Source organism: Anoplophora glabripennis, unplaced genomic scaffold, assembly GCF_000390285.2.
Source record: "Anoplophora glabripennis isolate ALB-LARVAE unplaced genomic scaffold, Agla_2.0 scaffold197, whole genome shotgun sequence".
NCBI classification, from domain to species: Eukaryota; Metazoa; Arthropoda; class Insecta; order Coleoptera; family Cerambycidae; genus Anoplophora; species Anoplophora glabripennis.
The window spans coordinates 537,800-558,669 of NW_019416387.1; the positions used below are offsets into that span (position 1 = coordinate 537,800).

General features: G+C 32.1%; 1 protein-coding gene across 8 annotated transcripts; it reads left to right on the forward strand.

Annotated features, from left to right (window-relative positions):
- Positions 1–137: 137 nt before the first annotated feature.
- On the forward strand, positions 138–19,831 carry LOC108904905 (zinc finger protein 557). Of its 8 annotated transcripts, none has more exons than XM_018707626.2 (11): positions 138–464; positions 521–630; positions 959–1,133; positions 11,217–11,387; positions 11,473–11,642; positions 11,713–11,851; positions 11,917–12,292; positions 13,901–14,266; positions 16,843–17,024; positions 19,261–19,441; positions 19,499–19,831. In XM_018707626.2, the coding sequence occupies exons 2-11, from the start codon at positions 547–549 to the stop codon at positions 19,734–19,736; spliced, it is 2,082 nt and encodes a 693-aa protein (XP_018563142.1). In that variant the 5' UTR covers positions 138–464; positions 521–546; the 3' UTR covers positions 19,737–19,831. The 8 variants fall into 8 exon arrangements, with proteins under 8 accessions (XP_018563142.1, XP_018563141.1, XP_018563140.1 ...); XM_018707625.2 differs by having other exon boundaries at positions 138–460; XM_018707624.2 differs by lacking the exons at positions 138–464; positions 521–630; positions 959–1,133 and adding exons at positions 4,795–5,043; positions 5,115–5,293; positions 5,354–5,476.
- The last annotated feature ends 1,039 nt before the right edge of the window (positions 19,832–20,870 follow it).

The window sequence follows — 20,870 nt, forward strand, 5'->3', positions numbered from 1 at the left end:
AGTTGTAGATTTTAAAGTACACAACTAGTGAAACCTTGAAAACCTGGCCAAATACCACGGATTTCTTAAATTAAATTTAATTTAAGAAATCCGTGCCAAATACATACAAATATTACAAAATATGTTAGGCCATCAATATAGAAGAAGTGTATTTTTCTTTTCTTTTAAATTTAAATTCTTTTAGTACCGAACTGCGTCAAAAAAGGTGCTGCTAGAATGCATCAATGCAAATTGACAGAAATTAAATTAGAGAATCATTAAATATTAAATCATTTACTGATTATTGAACCTAGATAAAGGTTATTGAACGTTTTTACCAATCTGCCTGCTTGCCGCTATTCTGCTAATCGGTCGTTTAACCACGCAACAACAAACAAATATCTTTACTGTATGTGGACTGTGGAATGCCGAAAAGTGCTAAGACGTTAAGTGGTTTAATACTAAGATTAATCTATGCGTTGTATGTAAATAATTTTTAACTAGATTATAAAAATTGTTTAATACTTAATTATGTTTGCAGGATTTTAACTATCACAATCAAGCATCATGGTAGTCCGGTGTTGTGTTCGTGGATGTAAAGTGACAGCCAACGAAGGCATTAAGATGCATGTTTTGCCAAAAAATGATGAGGTAAATTTCAATTTCAATACCCACAGATAGGTTTTATTTTCATTTTTCAATATTTTCCGTCATGTTGCCTAAAGTTACTTATTTGTAAAAAAAAAATTCTAAAAAAAAAAATGAAGAAATTTATTAAATAAATCTTTGTGATAAAAAAATCAGTCAAGATTAGTTAACCAAAAATCTCACACTGAAAAAAAAAGCAGTAAATAAATACATAATCCTTACAACACACTTGTCATTTTGTTTTTAGAACATTTCTATTTAATTAGTTTAGACAGTTTAAATTTATTTGTTTATCTGTTTGTTTTTTCTTCATAATGCATTATTTTTTTAGAGGAGAAGAATATGGTGTCAATCAATCAATAGGCCAGATTTATTTGACATTAACGAATCAAAAAGGCGAAACATTATCAGGATTTGTGATAATCATTTTTTGGATAAATATAAAATTGATTTTCGTAATGTTAAAACTACATTAAGATTTGATGCTTCACCATTAATTACACTAGGTAAGTCAAAGTAATAAGACTATTATTAATTAATAACAAGTTGAAGTATATCATTAACTGCCATGTGTGTTATTTACATGTATCTTTAGTTGCGCTGTTAGTTTGGATTATAAACAAAAGTAGAAAACTGTGCAGTTCGTTACAGTTCACTTTGTTGAGTCACAGCTTATAGTACAATCAGCTGATCGGTATAGAGGCGGCATGTTTAATCTTTAGAATTTGTTCTTGATATTTACTATATTTCTTCCACTCGGGGAAAACCCGAATAGTTTTATTTGAAACCCAGTCTTCAGGTCAAAATAATATTATTGGACTGTCCTATTTTTGACATTGTAATGCAGTTTTTCTCTTAAGTTATTAAATTATTAAAAATAAACTGCTAATATTTTTTTTATATAATATGCGAAAATGGTATTTTGCCTACATTTTTAAGTTCGGTCCATAAAAAAGACAGTCGAGTAATAGACACAAATTATGGGCGTGGTTTAACTCGTACTATGTCACATGATTTCTAACCTTTAAGATTTATGTTTATTTACATGCGACTTACCAGTAACTTTACATTTTTTAAACTATGTAAGTAAATCTTTCATAGCTGTTTGGGTATTTTGCAATAATTAGTTAGTTATTGATAATAGTTTTTAATAAGTTAATGGTGTAGTATTTGATATAAACTATTAATTTACCAGGTAAAAATGCCAGGAGTGCGGTGTAGTGGTGCAATTTGCAGTAATAATTTTTATAGTGCTAAACAAGACAATTTCAAAATTAAATTTCATGTGTTTCCTAAGTGTAAAAAACTTAGAAAGATATGGGTGGAACGGAAGATACGCAATTTGTTTAATCATTCATCTGCACATATTTGTAGTACACATTTTGAAGATTCAGACTGAACGCGATTTTCAAGCAGAGCTCTTAAGTTTACCATCAAGAAAGACTTTTAAAGAAAACAGGTTAAATTATAAATTTCTAATTTAACTGATTGTTTTCACTTCAAAAGGACTTATCATGTTTTTACACTACTTAAATTCAAAAGGGTTAGTTCTATATTGTAGGTATACTATTAGACTCTAAATTTATTGTTATTGTTGTACAACAAATTGATGTGATTGTTAGAAAAACGATTGAAAATTTTAACTATCTATCAAAATGTGATTTTAATATTTTTGTAAAACCCTACAACTTTTCTTAAAATTAAATATCATAAATTCTCTGCGAATAACTTCAATTCCTTTTATTCCTACATTTATCTCTAAAACCGAAAAGAAATCTTTCAGAGAAGGCTAAAGACTAAGGCACCTATAGTATAGGTACTTGTTAAAACTTAAGATTTTTTTTATTCGGAACATCGACTGTAAAAGGATAAATGTGATAACTGTAGTTGGTACATACAAAATAAATTATGTTGCAGCCTATTATAAAAATTTAAAGTACTTAGGTAAGTTATTTGAAATTTAATTAAAGGCAAAAATAGATACAATAAGATCATATAAATTGTACACAATTTTTATTTTAGAGGCAAGAGAATATTAAGGTAGCTCTAAATTGTTTATGTATTCACTTCTCCCCTTCATTTTATTATAATACACGGTATATTGCGTATGAATGTCTCTTTGCTTATGGATATTAATAGATTTAGGCTATATCTGTAATAAAATTAACAAATTTTAGGTTAATTATGTAACTTAATGTCAAAAATCGTGACTGATCGTGGTGAGGTGTGTATTCAAGACAATTTCACATTTCACCCTTTTATTTCCAAATTTCAATGTAGAAATTTACTTTGTATATAAAGATAACATTTTAGACTCAAATTACCTTTTGGTTAACCATAATCATAACCGATCAAATTTATTATTTTATGTTAAAAGGAGCGTGGTACAAGAAAAATGACGATTTTAAATTTGCCTCTTATTCTCTTATGGGATATGCAATGAGCCAGAAAGAGATGACGGTTGAACGACGATAAACTGAGGAATTTGGTGACGTATTTGTTTTCCAATGGCTGATTGATTTATTCGGCGACGTCTCTTTAGTCTTTATGGACTGTGGGCTAAACCGTCTCTGGCACCATAGATACAACACTGGGACACAGCTTAATACAGCTGGAAGAGTCCGTGTCAAGCGAGACGGAATCGTGCTAACTCTCTCAGATTAAGCGGAATAATCGGGGCCGGATTAAAAGAATTTTTATTATTGAAATAAAATATTTAGTTTCTACCTGACAGTACCGTAGTAGGTAATTTTAATAATATGAAATTTGAATTAGAATATTACGTGGTATGACATTAAAAGTAGAAAATGGATATTTTAGATAGGTAATAGGTTATTTTTTACTCGGAGTTAATACGGATTATTAAAAGAAAACTTGAAGAGTAATTAAAATTCCTTGTTGTAAGCTCCTGTTTACTGACGTAATCCTTAGAGAAGAAAATGGTTAAAATCGCGTTTTTTCCCAAAAAATCGTTAATATCTCGAAAACAGTAGATTTTAGAGAAAAGTTGCATATGAACATTTTTGTTCAGGATACCCCAAAAAGCCTATAAAAATGTATTTCAAGCAAAAAAATCGAAAATTACGAATTTGTTTTGTAAAAATTGTTTAAACAATTTTTGACCATTAGTAACATGCGGATATGGGTCATTCAAGGGTCATTTTTTTAGTAAGATTATGAAAAAAAATTCGAATGAGAATCATGTTCCTAGCAAGAGGAACGATACAGCGTGGACTAATACTTATACATATTATAAAACATACCTACAATATAATATACAAAAAAATATAATAACATAATATATAGTATTAAAAACATAATCATTACAGATTTCTCCATTAATATAAGTTTATTTTTTGAATATTCCTAAAATTTTGGTTTATAGTTTATAACGTATAATAAATTCTAACCCTTAAATATAACCTAAGTACAAATTCTNTATATATCCAAAATTATATCATAAATAGCTATTATATCCACTTATCAAAAAATAAAAAAACGATTTAAATAAATAAAATATATCCTTAAAGGTTGCAAGGTAAGTTAGTAGAAAGATAGGTATCTAAATATCTACTAAATCCTATAGTCTACATTATTTTTCACATAATAATTCACTTGACATGAGAGAATAAAACTGTTTTTATTTTACTAAACAAAATCGAGCAGCTGATGGAAATAACGAGCCAATAAAATATATCATAATCATCTGATGTCACCGCTCTCGCTACTGCAGGTGGCTCAGCCGCATGAATGGGCAGAACGGGTCATCATAATGATTGATCTAGATGACCCGGGTCACTAAAATACACGAGTCTTCCCATCACTACATACGGGTCTCGGGAGCGGCGGCGTACTCCGTAAACCTCTGCGATCAATTTCATTACATAGTGCCACAGCACGGCCATACGAGATTAGCTGAGGTCCGCGACCCGAGTGATCCGACAGAACTTACCTATATCGGGATTCGGGTCAGTCAGATCATCGTAAAGATCCGAATCTTTGATCCGGGTCAGACCCGACCCGCCCATCACTAGGCACAATAGTAGAGAGAAAATGTTTATATAGGAATGAAGTAAAATCTCTTTTTGTATTGTTTGTTTGTAAATCTTTGGTACTACTAAAGTCGGGTTAGGTTATTCATTCGTCGCATATCATGATCTAATAATTAAATCTTATAATTCGTCGACGATAGTTGTGTATGAATCGGTAGAAATTTTAATAATAGTGTGTTATTGATATTCCATTTGAATCTCCGTTTTTTTTTTTAGTTATTTGTAATATTTATTTTGTGATAAGCTAGACTTATAAACTATTTGAAATGCCAAAATCAAAAACTATACGTAAGTGCATTGTTGAAAATTGTTTCAATACATCTTCAGATTTAACTTTATTTAGACTTCCAAAAGATGATGAAAGGTAAGCCATTTACTGTCATTGTTATAATTAAATGAATCTACATTTATATGTAATTTTTCATTTAATTTTAGGTGCTCGATTTGGCTAAAAAATTGTAATAGGTTGAATCTTGCCCATTTTTCATCAGAACATTTATATAGAAGTTACCGAGTCTGCAGTTCTCATTTTGACGCCAAGATGTTTGCAGGCACTTTTAGTGATATAGCAAAGAATAAACTGAAGAAAAATGCGATACCTACTATTATGCCTAGTACATTTCTAACATATTCCCTTAATAGGTACATCTACATTTAACAATTTTTTTTTGCAGAACGTGATGAAGAAGTAGTAATTGCAGAAAATCCCAATGTATATGTGCCAAATATTACACCCTCATCATCAGAACCTTGTCCAGGAACATCAAAGCAGTTTGATGTAACAACTGAAGTTGGAGGTAAGATAATTTGATATCATTGCAGCAATAATTCAGACGACTTACGTCATATGAACAAATGAATAATTCAATCAAAATATTTAAGAAACTACAACAGAGAATAATAAAACTATATATATCGCATTATATGTTTATACTATATATTACACTAAATTACAACAAATGATTGTTTTCAACACGACAAACTATCGAAAATTATGTTGACAATAAAAACAATTGCGTTATGTCACCCGTGACGCAATTTGTCTGAATTATTAACGCGACTATATTTCCTAAGATCCTAAATCCTAATGGACAACTTTTAGGATCTTTTATCTGCATAATAAGTAATTATGTTCTATCAATTTGGATTTTATGAACAACAATTTTAAAATGGGCAAGGCCTGCTATGTATTAAAGATGATATAACATGGTCTTGTTTCAATGATTGTATGGTAAACTACGGCGCTTGCATCGGACACATAAAAATACCACGCAAAAAATGAAACTTGGAACATGAAATTAGTATTGAGTGAAAACTCTTATTTGTATCCTCTTTGGTACTACTAGCCATAAGATGAGACATATGGTTTATGCAGGATGGAGTACCACCACATTTTTTCTGCCAGTGCGTCAGTATCTGAATGAACATTTTCCGCATCGCTGGATTGGCCGTGGAGGTGAATTTGTTTGGCTAGTGAAAAGTCCGGATTTAAACCTTTTGGACTTCTCAATATGGTCACAAATTACAAAGAGAAAATTAATTCCGTCGAAGAGTTACGACAAAAAATTCAAGAAGCCATGAATGCCATTAAAAATAATCGACAAAATTTATTTAATATCCAAAGCTCTAAGAAAGCCATGGCAAAGTCTACTGAGGTGGAGGACGAACAAGTTGAGGATTTACTCTGAAGTTTTTTTTATTACTGTTACTGATTTTTATTATTACTTGTCAATGTTATTGTTACTCCGTACACTTGTAATTTTAAAGAATAAACATTTTTTTAAAGCAAAATACATTAAATGTTTAAAATGTAAATAACTCAAAAACCGATAAAGTTAGATGAATTAAACAAGTACATTTCCTGTGTAAAAACAAAAAACAACTACCAAATTTCGAGTTAATTCTGCTAAAAATTCCAAAATTACCTATTGAGAAATTCCAAATTAAAATTCCAACATTATACACCCTGTATCTCGCAAACCTATATCATTTGTATAACAAATTAAGCTCAATCATATAATTATTTGGGTGTGTAATATCCAGTTAAGAAATTTCCCATTTTTAATGAATCACCCTGTATTTGTTTCTTAACCTAGCAGTTGTGTTTTGATTTGATCGTGTGCGGTGTTTTATATTGTGATTTATGTTGCTTTTAGACAAAAAATGTTTTACTGTTGTGTGCCTTTTTGTACTTCAAAAGGAGATGCTGTCTCTATGCACAGATTTCCAAAAGATGAAAAGGTAAGTTTTTATTCAATCCACTCTATCAAACAAAACAATCAACGCCATTTTTTTTATGCCGTACCGTATCGTGTTCGAATGTTAGGTTAGTAGTTATTTTTTGGTGTTTGGTTTAATTTTGATGTTGAACTATTGTTTATAAAAATGGTGTTCAAGTGTGTGGTAAAGGACTGTAATAACGATCACAAAACACAAAAAATGCACGTGTTTCCTAAACATCCAGAGGTATATATATGTATTTACTAACCTAACGTTCATAATATTGTAATTACCATAAAAATTTAAATTGTAATTTTCGCAATGATTTTTTAATTACACAGTGGGTAAAAGTAAGTATGACTTGTTATTCTTTACAGATATTCCAAGTATGGGCCCAAGCACTTGGTAGAAGAGACCTTTGCTTAAGAAATGTTAAAGCTTATCGAGTGTGTGATATACATTTCTCAGATAATCAAAAATTTCCAGCAAATCGCAATAGATCTAATTTGATATTTGGTGCAGTGCCAGATTTAAATTTACCTAACGAAGGTATGATATAGGTATCTACATAATTTAGGTATTTAGCCATTACACATACGATGACCATATCTTTTTTCAGAAAAAGTACAAAATTTAGCATAAATGCAAAAATATTTTATAAAAGCAAAATATACCTTTTGATTGGACAAAACTATTTTATTTCCACTGAAAATACATACATAAAATAACTAAACAATTTATATGTACTAAACTAACAAATAATTTTTTTAGAAGAAATAGGAGAGAAACGGACAGGTATTTATTAAATGAGTTTTATTACATTTAAATATACTCTGACTATTTTAACCACAAAATAAATTTGTTAAAGTAGAACATGCAAGTAGTTGATCAACATTCAACAAATTCAGCAGGAATTACAACTTTTTTAATAACTGATGAAGACTAAATGAAAAAATTAGGACAACTACATATTTGTATTTCACATTGATGGAAAAGAAATACCACTGCTGTAGTTACCAATGGGACGTGTTAATTCGCACGCAGCATTTATTTGTTTACAGTACCTTTTTTGCATTCATGAATTTTGTTATAGCGGAAAATGATGGAGACATGTGACCAACGATGTGCTTTAAACTCGAAAAGAGTTGTGCGGAAACTATTGAAATGGTACAGGAGGCCTTTGGAGATAAGTGTATAGGCAAAACACAGATAAAAGAGTGGTACTAGTGGTTTAGAAATGGCCACACGTCTGTTGACAGTCACCCGCGTTCTGGCTAAACTTTGAGCACAATAACACCGGAAAATATGAAGCGTGTGCAATTTATGATTGAAGAATATCGTTCTTTGACTGTGCACGAACTATAAACTGATCTTGGCTCTCCGAAAAGTTGTTATTTTAAACCAAAATTTGGGAATACATTTGAATATTTTTATGTTGCCTATCCGTTTTGTACATCGACATCAAATTTTCTGATATTTTTGCTCCTGGTAACTAACGTTAAGTCAGTATACAAGCTGTTACAAATTCGCTTCTCACCACAGGGATCTCGGAAACGGTAAGAGGTACGAAATAGCTTAAATGGGGGCAAAGTTGCGTAATCAGGGGACCAACATTATGCCTCTAAAATATCAAGGTTAATGTGATTAGTTTTCGAAATATTTGAAAAAAAAAACGAAATTTTGGAATCCGTTTTTGTTTAATTTCAACCTTGTTTGAGGTGACATTGAAAAAAGAAGAACACTTTCTCATGGCCACTTTTTGCCCTATATTGAATGGCATAATCAATTTTTATATGTAACGTTTCATCTCTCCAGGACCATCATTAACTTCATTTTTTTAAAAACGACCCTAGAAATTTTATTACATTTTTTGCAAGTCTTCATGACCCCCAATACTGTACTGCCTCAGCCAGAACCAAATTAAGACGTTTTGTCCCGAAAAATTCATCTTCAGTGTATTCGTTCCAAATTTATTTCAATTTTTTATTTAGATTTCTTTGTTTATTGACACTGTAAGTGTCGTTAGTCCCTGTGAATTCCATCTAGTTATTTAAACTATTACCACCACGAATTACAATAAAACATTTATTATTATTAACTATTACCATCACTTGGTCATACACAACTCAATAAGTTGTGTCAAAATTACAACATTATTACAATTTTAATTTTATTATGACAAATTAATTCTTAAAAATATATGAACAACGAAAACGTCAACTGAATATTGTTCTTTAAAAAAATTCAGTAAATGTTTAAAAACATTTTTGTTTTGGCAAAGGTTGAAATTGAAGATCAGCATAATATTATCGGAATTTATTATATTTGTAACCGCAACTGTGAAAGAGCATATCAGATGTATTTCTATGAATACCCTGAAAAAAATAGATCGGAGTTTGTTTGAATTTTGAGCACTTGAGAAGCCTAGAAATGGACACGGGAATAAAACTATTAATTTTTTATTTTAATGCGTGGTGGTAATAGTTTAAATAACTAGATGGATTTCACAGGGTCTAACGACACTTAGAGTGTACGATAATTCAATAGACAAAGAAATCTAAATAAAAAATTTAGATAAATTTGGAACGAATACATTGAAGATGAATTTTTCGAGACAAAACGTCAAATCTGGTTCGGGCTAAGACAGTACAGTATTGGGGGTCACGAAGGCTTCCAAAAAATGTAATAAAATTTCCATGGTCGTATTTAAGAAAATGAAGTTGATGATGGTCCTGGAGAGACGAAACATTACATATAAAAATTGATTATGCCATTCGATAGAGGGCAAAAAGTGGCCATGAGAAAGTGTTCTTCTTTTCTCAATATCACCTCAAACAAGGCTGAAAGGAAGAAAACGGATTTCTAAAATTTCGTTTTTTTTCAAATATTTCGAAAACATGCCTTGATTTTTTAGAGGCATAATGTTGGTCCCCTGATTACATAACTTTGCCCCCATTTAAGCTACTTCGTACCTCTTACCATTTCCGAGATCCCTGTAGTGAGAAGCAAATTTGTAACAGCCTGTATAAAATCCATATTTTTTAATTTTATTTTGCCTTATTTTTTTTCAGCAATCTTTAGGAACAAAAGAAAACAAAAAATTTCACCTGATATNCCATCACTTGGTCATAACTCAATAAGTTGTTGCGTCAAAATTACAACATTATTACAATTTTAATTTTATTATGACAAATTAATTCTAAAAAATGCATATGAACAACCAAAACGCCAACTGAATATTATTCTTTGAAAAAATTCAGTAAATTAAATTAATAAAAACATTTTCGTTTTGGCAAAGGTTGAAAATGAAGATCAGCGAAATATTATCGGAATTTATAATATCTGTAACCGCAATTGTGAAAGAGCATGTCAGATATATTTGTATGAATATCCTGAAAATAATAGATCGGAATTTGTTTGAATTTTGAGCACTCGAGAAGCCTACAAATAACTATGGACATGGGAATAAAACTCTAATAATGTTTTATTTTAATGAGTGGTGGTAATAGTTTAAATAACTAGATGGATTTCACAGGGTCTAACGACACTTATAGTGTACGATAATTTAATAGACAAAGAAATCCAAATAAAAAATTTAGATAAATGTGGAACGAATACACTGAAGATGAATTTTTTGAGACAAAATGTCTGAATCTGGTTCGGGCTGAGGTAGTACAGTATTGGGGGTCATGACGGCTTCCAAAAAATGTAATAAAATTTCCATGGTCGTATATAAAAAAATGATGATGGTCCTGGAGAGACGAAACATTACATATAAAAATTGATTATGCCATTCGATAGAGGGCAAAAAGTGACCAATGAGAAAGTGTTCTTCTTTTTTCAATATCACCTCAAACAAGGCTGAAAGGAAGAAAACAGATTTCCAACGTAACTTTGCCCCCATTGAAGCTACTTCGTACCTCTTACCATTTCCGAGATCCCTGTAGTGAGAAGCAAATTTGTAACAGCCTGTATAAAATCCATATTTTTTAATTTTATTTTGCCTTATTTTTTTTCAGCAATCTTTAGGAACAAAAGAAAACAAAAAATTTCACCTGATATATTGTTTTCTGATGAGAAATATCATTTTTTATGCTAAATAATAAAATATATAATTATTTATGTCTGTTACTTCTAACAATTTGCAGAAAGCTTCTCCGGGAGAAATTATTATTTTTGTGACACATAATTTTTCTATTTCTAAGTAAATTATGAATTGCCACAAAATTTTCTGAACTTTTAAAATACTGTAAAAAATGTATAGAGATGAATTTCCCTTCTTAATTATTAAATATAATTTTGTATTTTTTGTTACAGGTGAGCCAGAGCCTTCATTAGACATGTCAGACGCAAACATTGTTCATATAACCATGCCATCTAAACACACAGACGAAAGTAGTAATTGTTCTGCCAGTCTTACCCATTCATCCCAATTTCCTGAGTATATTACAGAAGTCTGTGAAGAGACAAACAGCGAAAGCCATAAAGGTAAGTTGCCTATTATCATATTTTTCGTAAAACATATGCCGATTTCTGGAGGTGTCGCATTGATTTTTTTTCAATTTTTTTTAAGAAAATATCGATTCTCACGATCATTCCGTGATTAAAGAAGCAGAAGAAGAAGAATATCATTGCAGGACTTGCTTAAATGTTACTAAAAAAGACACAAGTACGTGGGTCACGGAAAACATGTTTCTAAATAAAACCATTAAGGATGTAATAGCGTTTTTGGTTCCCGAAATGGTAAATTTTTTTTCTAATACAAACCTAGTCCTAGTACAATTTTACCTCGATATTCACTAATATTTTCTAGGAAATGAAACTGAACGACGATGAGGTGGTGTGCACGAATTGTTTGAAAATTTTGATGTCTACAATGAAGTTTATTATAAAGTGTTTAGAAGTAGATGCTCTGCTTATGAAGGAGAAGGAAGAAGTGCATTGTAATGAGGGTAATATTGTAATTTTCCTTGTTTTCATATCACACTTAGAAAATTTAAACTTTTTCCAATTTCAGACACGTCATTAATAGAAAAATGTGAAAATGTGGAGGAAATTGAAAGTGCAGAAGTCGATACTGAACATGATTATTGCGGCAACACCGTTTCCGTGGGTGACAATATGTCGGTTGAAGATCCCGCTGATATAAAGAACGTCACTATATTGGACCAAGAGTTAGATGAGGTCAGCGAAGGAGATAGTATGACGTTGCAGTATGGAAACGTGTCATATGTTGAAAATGATGTTGAGATTCAGTACGAGACGGTGGCAAAGTGGCTTCCGAAAAGCGAAGAGGAAGAGTTGAATGAACAAACGCTTGCCGAGGAATATGAGAGTTACGACGAGGAAGCCGATGTTAAGGAAACACGTAAATGTTCAACCTGCATGGAAAGGTAAGTGAAAACTACTTAAATTTATTTTTTTTTATTTATGTTTAAATTCGTTGTGCGGTAAAGTGTTGTATCGGACCAAAAGCGGCTGGTCAGACAATGACAGTTAATGGTGCTTTTTTTAATTAAAAACATGTCTTTTCTATCAAAATTACTTCTTGTGTGAATCTTGGGACACCTTTTAAATCAGAAAATTCACTAGTTGGCACTTTCGATGTCCTTGGATAGAGAAGCGAACTTATATTTGTGTGGAAAAAATATATTTTTACAAATTCACCTCAACTTTTCAAATAATAATTTCAGTGACTACTGATTTCTGACCAGTGACTTCTTGACTAAAAAATCTGACTGACTTGTATTTATTAAAAAAAAAATCCACTTTCCTTTATAACAGCGTAAATTTTCTTCGGCATAGTTTCGACTAAAAATCGACAAAACTGAAGTGAAAAAATTCCTAAATCTCCTGGATTATTTTTTTATGGTCAGAAATTGTCCTTATTTATGACTACCATTAATGTTAATTTAATTTTAGCAGTGTGTTAAAAAATCTGATAGAGTAGTTCAAACGTCTTAGTTTTAGTAACGAACTGTTGTGCGGAAATATCTTCCTTAAGATCAAATTAATCGATACATGGCAGTTATATCGTATATTCTGTATTGTTTCCGGTTATATTTTATTTTCTGTAAAATGCATTTATTTAAAAAATTATTATATATTTATCAATAAAATTTATCCAACAACTTTATCGCAACATAAATAATATATTTTAAATTCTTGCTGATATAATTGAATTTGAAAAGGATGAGGCCTCAAAATAATTTTATGTTTATTTTTCTGCTAATACAAAAATCTTGTTTTTTTTGTCAATAATTTTCCTTAGCTACCAGAGACCCTAGCTGATCTGACAAAAATAAATAAATCTTATATACAAAGATAAGTAATAAGACCATCACTACAGCTAATAAGACAATCATTACAATGCGACCAAATTTTTTTGGCTCCAAAAACAAGGGGGCCTACAAAAAATTGTCTTAATGGTGTTCACCGCCAAAAAGCGTAGCATCAGATTCCATATGTCATAGTACCCCTGTGTACTAAATTTAGTGATTCTCATGCAACAAGGTTCTGAGATATAAAAAAAATATTACTCTTAGGGGTGGATTTCAGGGGGCTGTAACTCCGAAAGAGGGGGCCACTTGGCAAAAATAAAAAATACGGGTCCCTTAAATTTGTCTTAAAAATCTCTGACCAAATTTTGCTGCATTAATGCTGTATGTGAAGTCATATCTTCAGAAAACGAAAATAGATCGATTTTCAAAACGTTAACAACTATATAAATTACGCAATGTATAATGTGCTTTTTGTGTTTGTCTTCTCTTTTCAGTGTGAGATTTTTGGACAAAAATAATACTTATCGGACTCTTTAGGCGCAAGAGTTTCTTTAATCAATTTTTTAATTGCAAAGTACCCAATAAATTAGAAAAAAAGCAAAAACTGTGTTACAAATAAATAACTTTAGACGATATGTGAAAATTTATACTTTTATATGTATTTTACTAGCAAAATAATACAAGAATATTTGGATTGCATGATATTGTATTTTCTTTTAGTTTTACAACAAGAAAAGATTACGAGGCTCATTGCCAAATACACCCCCCTTACGTATGCGAAACCTGTGGCAAGTGTTTCGCAAAGAGAGACTCGCTGAGAGCCCACAGATTTACCCACAACGATCCGAACAGCTACATCTGCGAGGTGTGCGGGAAAGGATTTAAGGACTACGGCACCCTACGATGTCACCTAAAGAGTCACGCAAGCGATCAAACGTACATCTGTGATAAGTGCTCCAAAGTGTTTAAGACTAGGAGACTGCTAGACATTCATGTAAAATATGTTCACGATAAGGTCTACAGCAAGCAGTGTACCATATGCGGCATTTTCAGTAAGAACGAGGCAGCACTTCAGATGCACATGAGGTGAGAAATATTTGTTTGGTGATCGGAAATAGAATGTAATTTTGTCGAGAGGGTTGTTCCCATCTTTTTAAAAGATTTGGTATAATATTGAATCCGTATTTTGTAATTTCTTGGTAATCATTCATTTTGTGCAGAAAAGAGGTACACAATGATGAATATTCTCGAAGTTGAGGCAATTTTTTTTTTATATGACATACAACTCATAAAATTTGATAATTTTACCAAATACAATATAAATATATAAAATATGCGAAATAACGAAAAGAAATAAAATTGCCTATGCTTGTTAATGTGATCACAAAATCTTGCTGAACAGCTTATCACTCATTTTTCTTATTCGCCACCTAAATTATTCCACTTTATTCACTTCTCCATTGCGATAAACTCTTCAAAAGTTTTTGAAATTACTTGCTATTATAAATGTCTTAGAACTAAGTTAACAGACACTCGCAGTATTAGGTGATTTCATCCTGCATATAAACGAGGTGCTGCATCTGCACTTTGTCAATATTCTCCGTAAATGAAAAGCATCATACTGAACAAAAAACCTCTATCGAGGAAAATATTATTTATCGGTACTCTTATTGATCTTTTCTGGTAAATTTGCAAGTACAACCATGAAAAGAGGAGACCAGGACCATACTAAGATATATGATTTTTATCCGTATCTTTATTATTTAGCAATTTTTTTCAAAATTAATAATTTTATAAGTTCTACAATGCATACAATTAATAACATCCTCAACTTTGAGGCAATACCATGTTTATACATCTTTTATAAAGTTTATATTTTGCCCTCACTTATAATATGATGATACATCCAAATCACTAGAACATTTATCAGCCATCCCAGCGCGTCATAGAGATAAGAATGAATAAGTTTGCAACCGGACTATGCCTGGTGACAATTGATCTTAAGTGTTTGCTAGATATGGCAGGTATAATTCAATGTTGGTCTATAGTAGGATCATATTCGATGCAAAGTAGAGCAAAAAATTGTTAGTCTTTTATCAAAGGAAAATCGTGTCATCATTTTTAGGAGCCATTTCAAATTTAAAATGAAATTGAATATAAAATATGAAATAACTGCTGTATATGCACTGTGTTCTGGTAGTAGCTGTAGTCGCCCAGGTGCATCGAGTGTATGAAGTGGTTGGTTATACGTCAAATACTAACCTGGCGAGCTTGGTCGTAAATCGGAGAGTGCCTCTGAAAAACAAGTAAACAACAGTGGCGCGTACAGAAGTAAAATGTAGTACATATGTTGACTTTAAAATAAATAGTTTATGAGAATAAAGGAATTTTTGTAGGAACGAGGGTGCCAGACGTGAACTGATCCCTTCATCCGTTCATAATACATAAAGAAATTATTCAATTTGTAAACCCCTTAAAACCGTATCGCACTGGATCCCTTGACAGGCAATGAATTATTACTTTGCATCGAATATGATCCTACTATAGGCTTTAGTCCACAGAGTAGTTGGTTTCCCTGCAATATCGTTAATTGATATTTTTATTTCACTTAGTTGGACTCTAGTATTGCTTTCATGGTACCTACAGATCAGTAGGTCACTCTCTGTCAGTATGTACAAAGCAATCTTTTGTGCCATTAAGCATTACAGCACATCTTGTAGATTATTTGTCATCTACAAGTCAGAGTAGTTGGAATTAACAGTTGATTGATCAATTAGCATCCAGAATAGTTGAGGTCTCATTTAAATAAAACACTGCTATAATAATGGAATGTGACGGAATTGCTGATGTAAATGTACAAAAGTTCTTGGTTCTGAAGTCTTTTAATAAAAACATCACGTTCTTCAACTTTACTAGAAAGGTTGTATTTTTTTGCTCGTGCTTGCGGTAGTTGTACAATTTTTTGATGAAAATTGTCGATAAATAAAGTAGAAAAAAGTAAATATACTCAGTTCCGACAATAATTCGAACCCCGTTTGATTTTGAGAAATATACCTTATATAAAGTTTCAAAAGAGATCTGGTTAACAGATTATACATATTTATAGGAAAAACTGCAATTAATAATTTTGAAAATTCAATTTTTCCACTATAAAGTTTCACAATAATATGCGCCAGACAATAAGAAACGGTCCAAAACGCTCGCAAACACGTCAAAGTATGAAATTGGTTTTGACATTTTTACTGACATTTGTCTCGATCTTGCAGCATAATTCCAACAATTTTTATTCTATTCGGTCCATATTTTGACCATATCTTTAAAATAACATTCCAAAGTCGATTTAAACATTATTTATTGGCAAGTGATTGTCTCTTTTTTTGTGAAAAATTTAACTCTACATCAAATGATCGCCAATCGAACAAAAAATAATGTTTTTAAAAATTTTCTACATATTTCTCTAACCATACTCATGTAGATTAATGTAGATAATTTTTTGATTTTTCCCATATTCAAAGCTCTAACTTTGTTCTTAGTACCAATACTCCTTGAATTCCGTTCAGTCTTGTCGTTAAGACCAGCTTATGTACGTTAGTTGTTGTTAAACATTGACTTGTCTTTAATTTGGAAATTAAGGATGTTAACATTGACACTTTTCCCACTAGATTGGTCCACTTCAAAGAAAAGCCTTTCGAGTGTAACATTTGCAATAAGAAATTTGGTCGGTCCGACTACTTGCACAACCACAGGTTACGTCACGCAGGCGAGCCGAGAATCGTTAGCAAACGGCAATCCGAGAAGAGGAAAGCAAAGAACACAAGGAAGCGGCGTATAATTTATGATACAGGTAAATTGTTAGGTCCCCTAAGGTCACAGTATTAGACCGGTTTTTTGTAGTATAAAAAACTTTATGACATCCAGTGGCAGTACATCGTAAACAAAGATCTATTATAATTGTTATGTTAAAAAATTCTATGAGAATTATAGGAGTTCTCTGATATCTCCAGATCTATGAAATTCCCTGATAATTCCAGTTTTCCTAGTTCTCCAGATTGGTAAACATACTGTGTATATAGAGGGTGGCAAATAAAAACAAAACGAGCAATTTTCAGGAACTGCGTCAAGATTGTAGAAAAACGCTCAGACCCGTCGATTTTAGATTAAAGGGGGACATTCTTTGCTGGACTTTAAATTTTATAATTCCGCCCAATACTTAATAAGAATTTTGATTTTAGAGTTGAAATTTATGTACAAACAAATTAGTAATGATAAAAATGTCAGTCATTCGAGTTAAGTACGCCAATGGTATAAATTTAGTATTTCTTGCGTTACATTGGTTTTTGGTGATTTGTTATCACTTTCGTAAAAAAACAATTGTAAAAAACAGAAATGAATGCTATACACACACAACGAACGTAAAATTAGTGGATTCCAAATTATTTTCTAGTATTATTTGGAAGCGTTGGTTGGTAGTTTATTTAATTGTGTTTTTGAAAATTAAACACTATGGTTTATTCCATTGCGGAAAGGGTAGATATCATTTCGCTTTACTTTATGAACAATAAATGTGCGAATAGAACAGCTCAGCTATTTAATGAACAACATCAAGATCGACATGTCAGGAGGAAGTATGTTCTAGAGTTAGTAAAAAAATTTCAAGAGACAGGGAACGTAGCCAATAAAAAACGAGAAATTGAAAAACCTATAGTTAATGAAGCTAGTGAAGTTGCAGTTTTGGGACAAGTTCATCTTGATCCTACATTAAGTACGAGGCAGCTGGCATCTGTGTCTGGGATCAATCGAACTAGCATACAAACCATTTTGAAGAAGAATAAATTCCATCCATACAAAATACATTTAGTCCAGGAACTTCATGAGGATGATTATGACCGCCGTTTGCAATTTTGCGAAATAATGAGTGAGCGAGCAGGGAACGATCCACAGTTCCTTTTTAACATCTGTTTTTCTGATGAATGCAGTTTTTTCTTGAACGGGACGGTAAATCGTCACAATTGCCGCTATTGGTCCGATTCAAACCCAAGAGTTTTTCACGAGGTGCATACACAGCAACCGGAAAAATTAAATGTATGGGCTGGAATTTTCGGTGACCGGCTGGTGGGTCCTTTTTTTCTACCTGGTAATTTGACTGGCCAAATGTATTTGCAATTACTGGAAGACGCTATTGACCCTGCCTTGACTGATATTATTGAAAATGTTCCAGAGTATGATGAAGATCATTTGATTTTTCAACAGGACGGTGCTCCTCCGCATTATGCGTTAATTGTCCGTCAGTATTTGGACCAACGTTTTCTACGGAATTGGATTGGGAGAAGAGGCAGCATTGAGTGGCCTCCACGATCACCGGATTTATCGCCCCTTGATTTCTTTTTGTGGGGATACCTAAAAAGTAAAATCTATAAAACACAGCCAGCGTCGCTGGAAGATTTGCGTCAAAGAATCGTCGACGAATGCCGTCGAATCACTCCGGAAATGCTTCGGAATGTGCGCGAACGTTTCGAACAAAATCTTTATTCTTGTATGGAAGCGGGCGGTCATCAGTTTGAACATTTAATCAACTAAGTAGTAAGTAAGCAACTAAACATAATTTAAATTTTAAAATGTAAATTTTTTTCAAAGTATTGGGCGGAATTATAAAATTTAAAGTCTGTTGTAAAGAGAATTGTAAGAGCTTTCAAAAGAAATATTACTCAACCCCCAATGCCATTTAAATATTTTGGGGTGATGCTTACCCTTGCTTGGGGGTGAAAGTGGCGGAGTCAAAAATACCAGCAAAGAATGTCCCTCTTTAATCTAAAATCGACGGGTCTGAGCGTTTTTCTACAATCTTGACGCAGTTCCTGAAAATGGCTGTTTTGTTTTCATTTGGCCACCCTGTATATTCCAGTCACTAAACATAGTGGCTGGAACCATGTATATTCTAGATTTTAACGAAGTTTCAATTTTTCTTAACTTTTTTTTTCATTTCTAAAAATTTTGGTTGACTGTGGGCCATAACCCACCCTGAGTTATCTTTAATTTCATTGAGGAACGCCTCGGAAATAAATGACGGTGATTTATTGCAGGCGAACCCGTGCCCTGTAAATTCTGCGGGCAGTGGTACAAAGACATCATAAGGTTGAAGCGTCACCTGGAAACGCACCTGAAGAGGTACCCGTGTCAGTTCTGCCCGTTAACGTTCCCCCGCAACATCCTCTGCAAGAGACACGAGGAGATTCATCGGGGCGGTACGGTCAACTTCTCCAGGCAAGCGCAGTGTTTTTCTATTGTAGTCGGTATTTTACTTAACGGTTCCCTTTGTAGGTGTAACGTGTGCTGGAAAAAGTTTAAAACCAAAGAAGCCCTAGACGAACACGTCAAGTGCCACAACAATCCGCAGCATTTCTGCGACTTGTGCGGGAAAACGTTCAACAGGAAGTTCTTGCTGAGCCATCATAAGTTGACGGACCACAGTAACATTCCCGATGAGGAACAGCCGGAAGAGATAATTTATGATAGTTTGCTGGAGGTCGGTGGTTTATCAACGGAAATGGACGAGTGATTGTGTTTTTCAAGAGACTGAAGTGAAGGATAACTAATAATTTGTTTTAAATTTAAAACCGAGTTATGTTAATAAAGTTTCAAGTTACTTTCATTTATTCCTGTTTCACTGACAGAGGTAAGTCAAAACCATTATCCCATTCTATTTTTTCCCCTCGATTTCCTGTGATTTCTACAATTGTTTTAATGGACAACTCGATGGAAAATTGCACAATATAGTCCAATCAATCTGTCACGGCTTCATGTTAAATTTACAAAAAATACCGCCTGGAAACAAAAAATATGGTGATATAGGAAAAAAAAGTCTAAGAAAGATTTTTTTCCTGTGGCGCATAAACGGCGAAGTTAACCTAAAAAATTCATAAAAGTCAAAAAAACTACTTTTTGGTAATAAAAAAAAAAAATTACTCCAATCGAAAATAGTTAAATGAGAAAGTTGTAGCTATTAAAAAAACCTATCGATTCATATTTTTAAATACAGTGTGTCCCAGAAGTACCACAAAAAATTCGTATTTTATGTGTTGCGTTTTCACAAAAACACTAAATCACGTCAATTAGTAAATAAGAATTGTCATTTTGTCACGTTGCTAAAATCATTTTTGTGCCATGTTTCAAAAATACAATATTTATGAATGTTTTCAGCCACGAAATTTGAATAATTTCAAGTATTTTGAATATTCACCCCCAAGAACGGCGGTGACAACATTTTTAACATTAAGGCGATGTTTCGCATTGTATTAGCTGTCCTGTACAAATTTAGTTTCATGCAACTCTCGGTTTCAAAAATTTCAATACGTTTTTAGCCATGAAATTTGAATAAATCCAAATATTTCGAATTTTCACCAACAAGAACGGCGGTGACAACATTTTTAACATTAAAGCGATGTTTCGCATGATATTAATAATTATAAATAATAATTATAATAATAATAATTTATTAGCCCAACAGAAGTAATTCCATTTATAGAGCTAAATTACATTGAAATAACATAATATAAACATAAAAAACTCAATAACATCAAAAGAACAAAAAACAAACAAAAAAATTAAGAAAGATACAAAAGTTCAGTAAAGTTAAGGAGTTAATTGAATATACTTAACTTAAGACATGTAACTTGAAGCAAAGAGAGACGTC

Bases quoted from the DNA above. Each gene is read 5' to 3' on its own strand.
- LOC108904905 (XM_018707624.2), top strand. From the start codon at position 4,946: ATGCCAAAATCAAAAACTATACGTAAGTGCATTGTTGAAAATTGTTTC. The intron at 12,293-13,900 runs GTAAGTGAAAAC...ATTTTCTTTTAG, and splicing joins TGTTCAACCTGCATGGAAAG to TTTTACAACAAGAAAAGATT. The intron at 19,442-19,498 runs GCAAGCGCAGTG...TTCCCTTTGTAG, and splicing joins GGTACGGTCAACTTCTCCAG to GTGTAACGTGTGCTGGAAAA.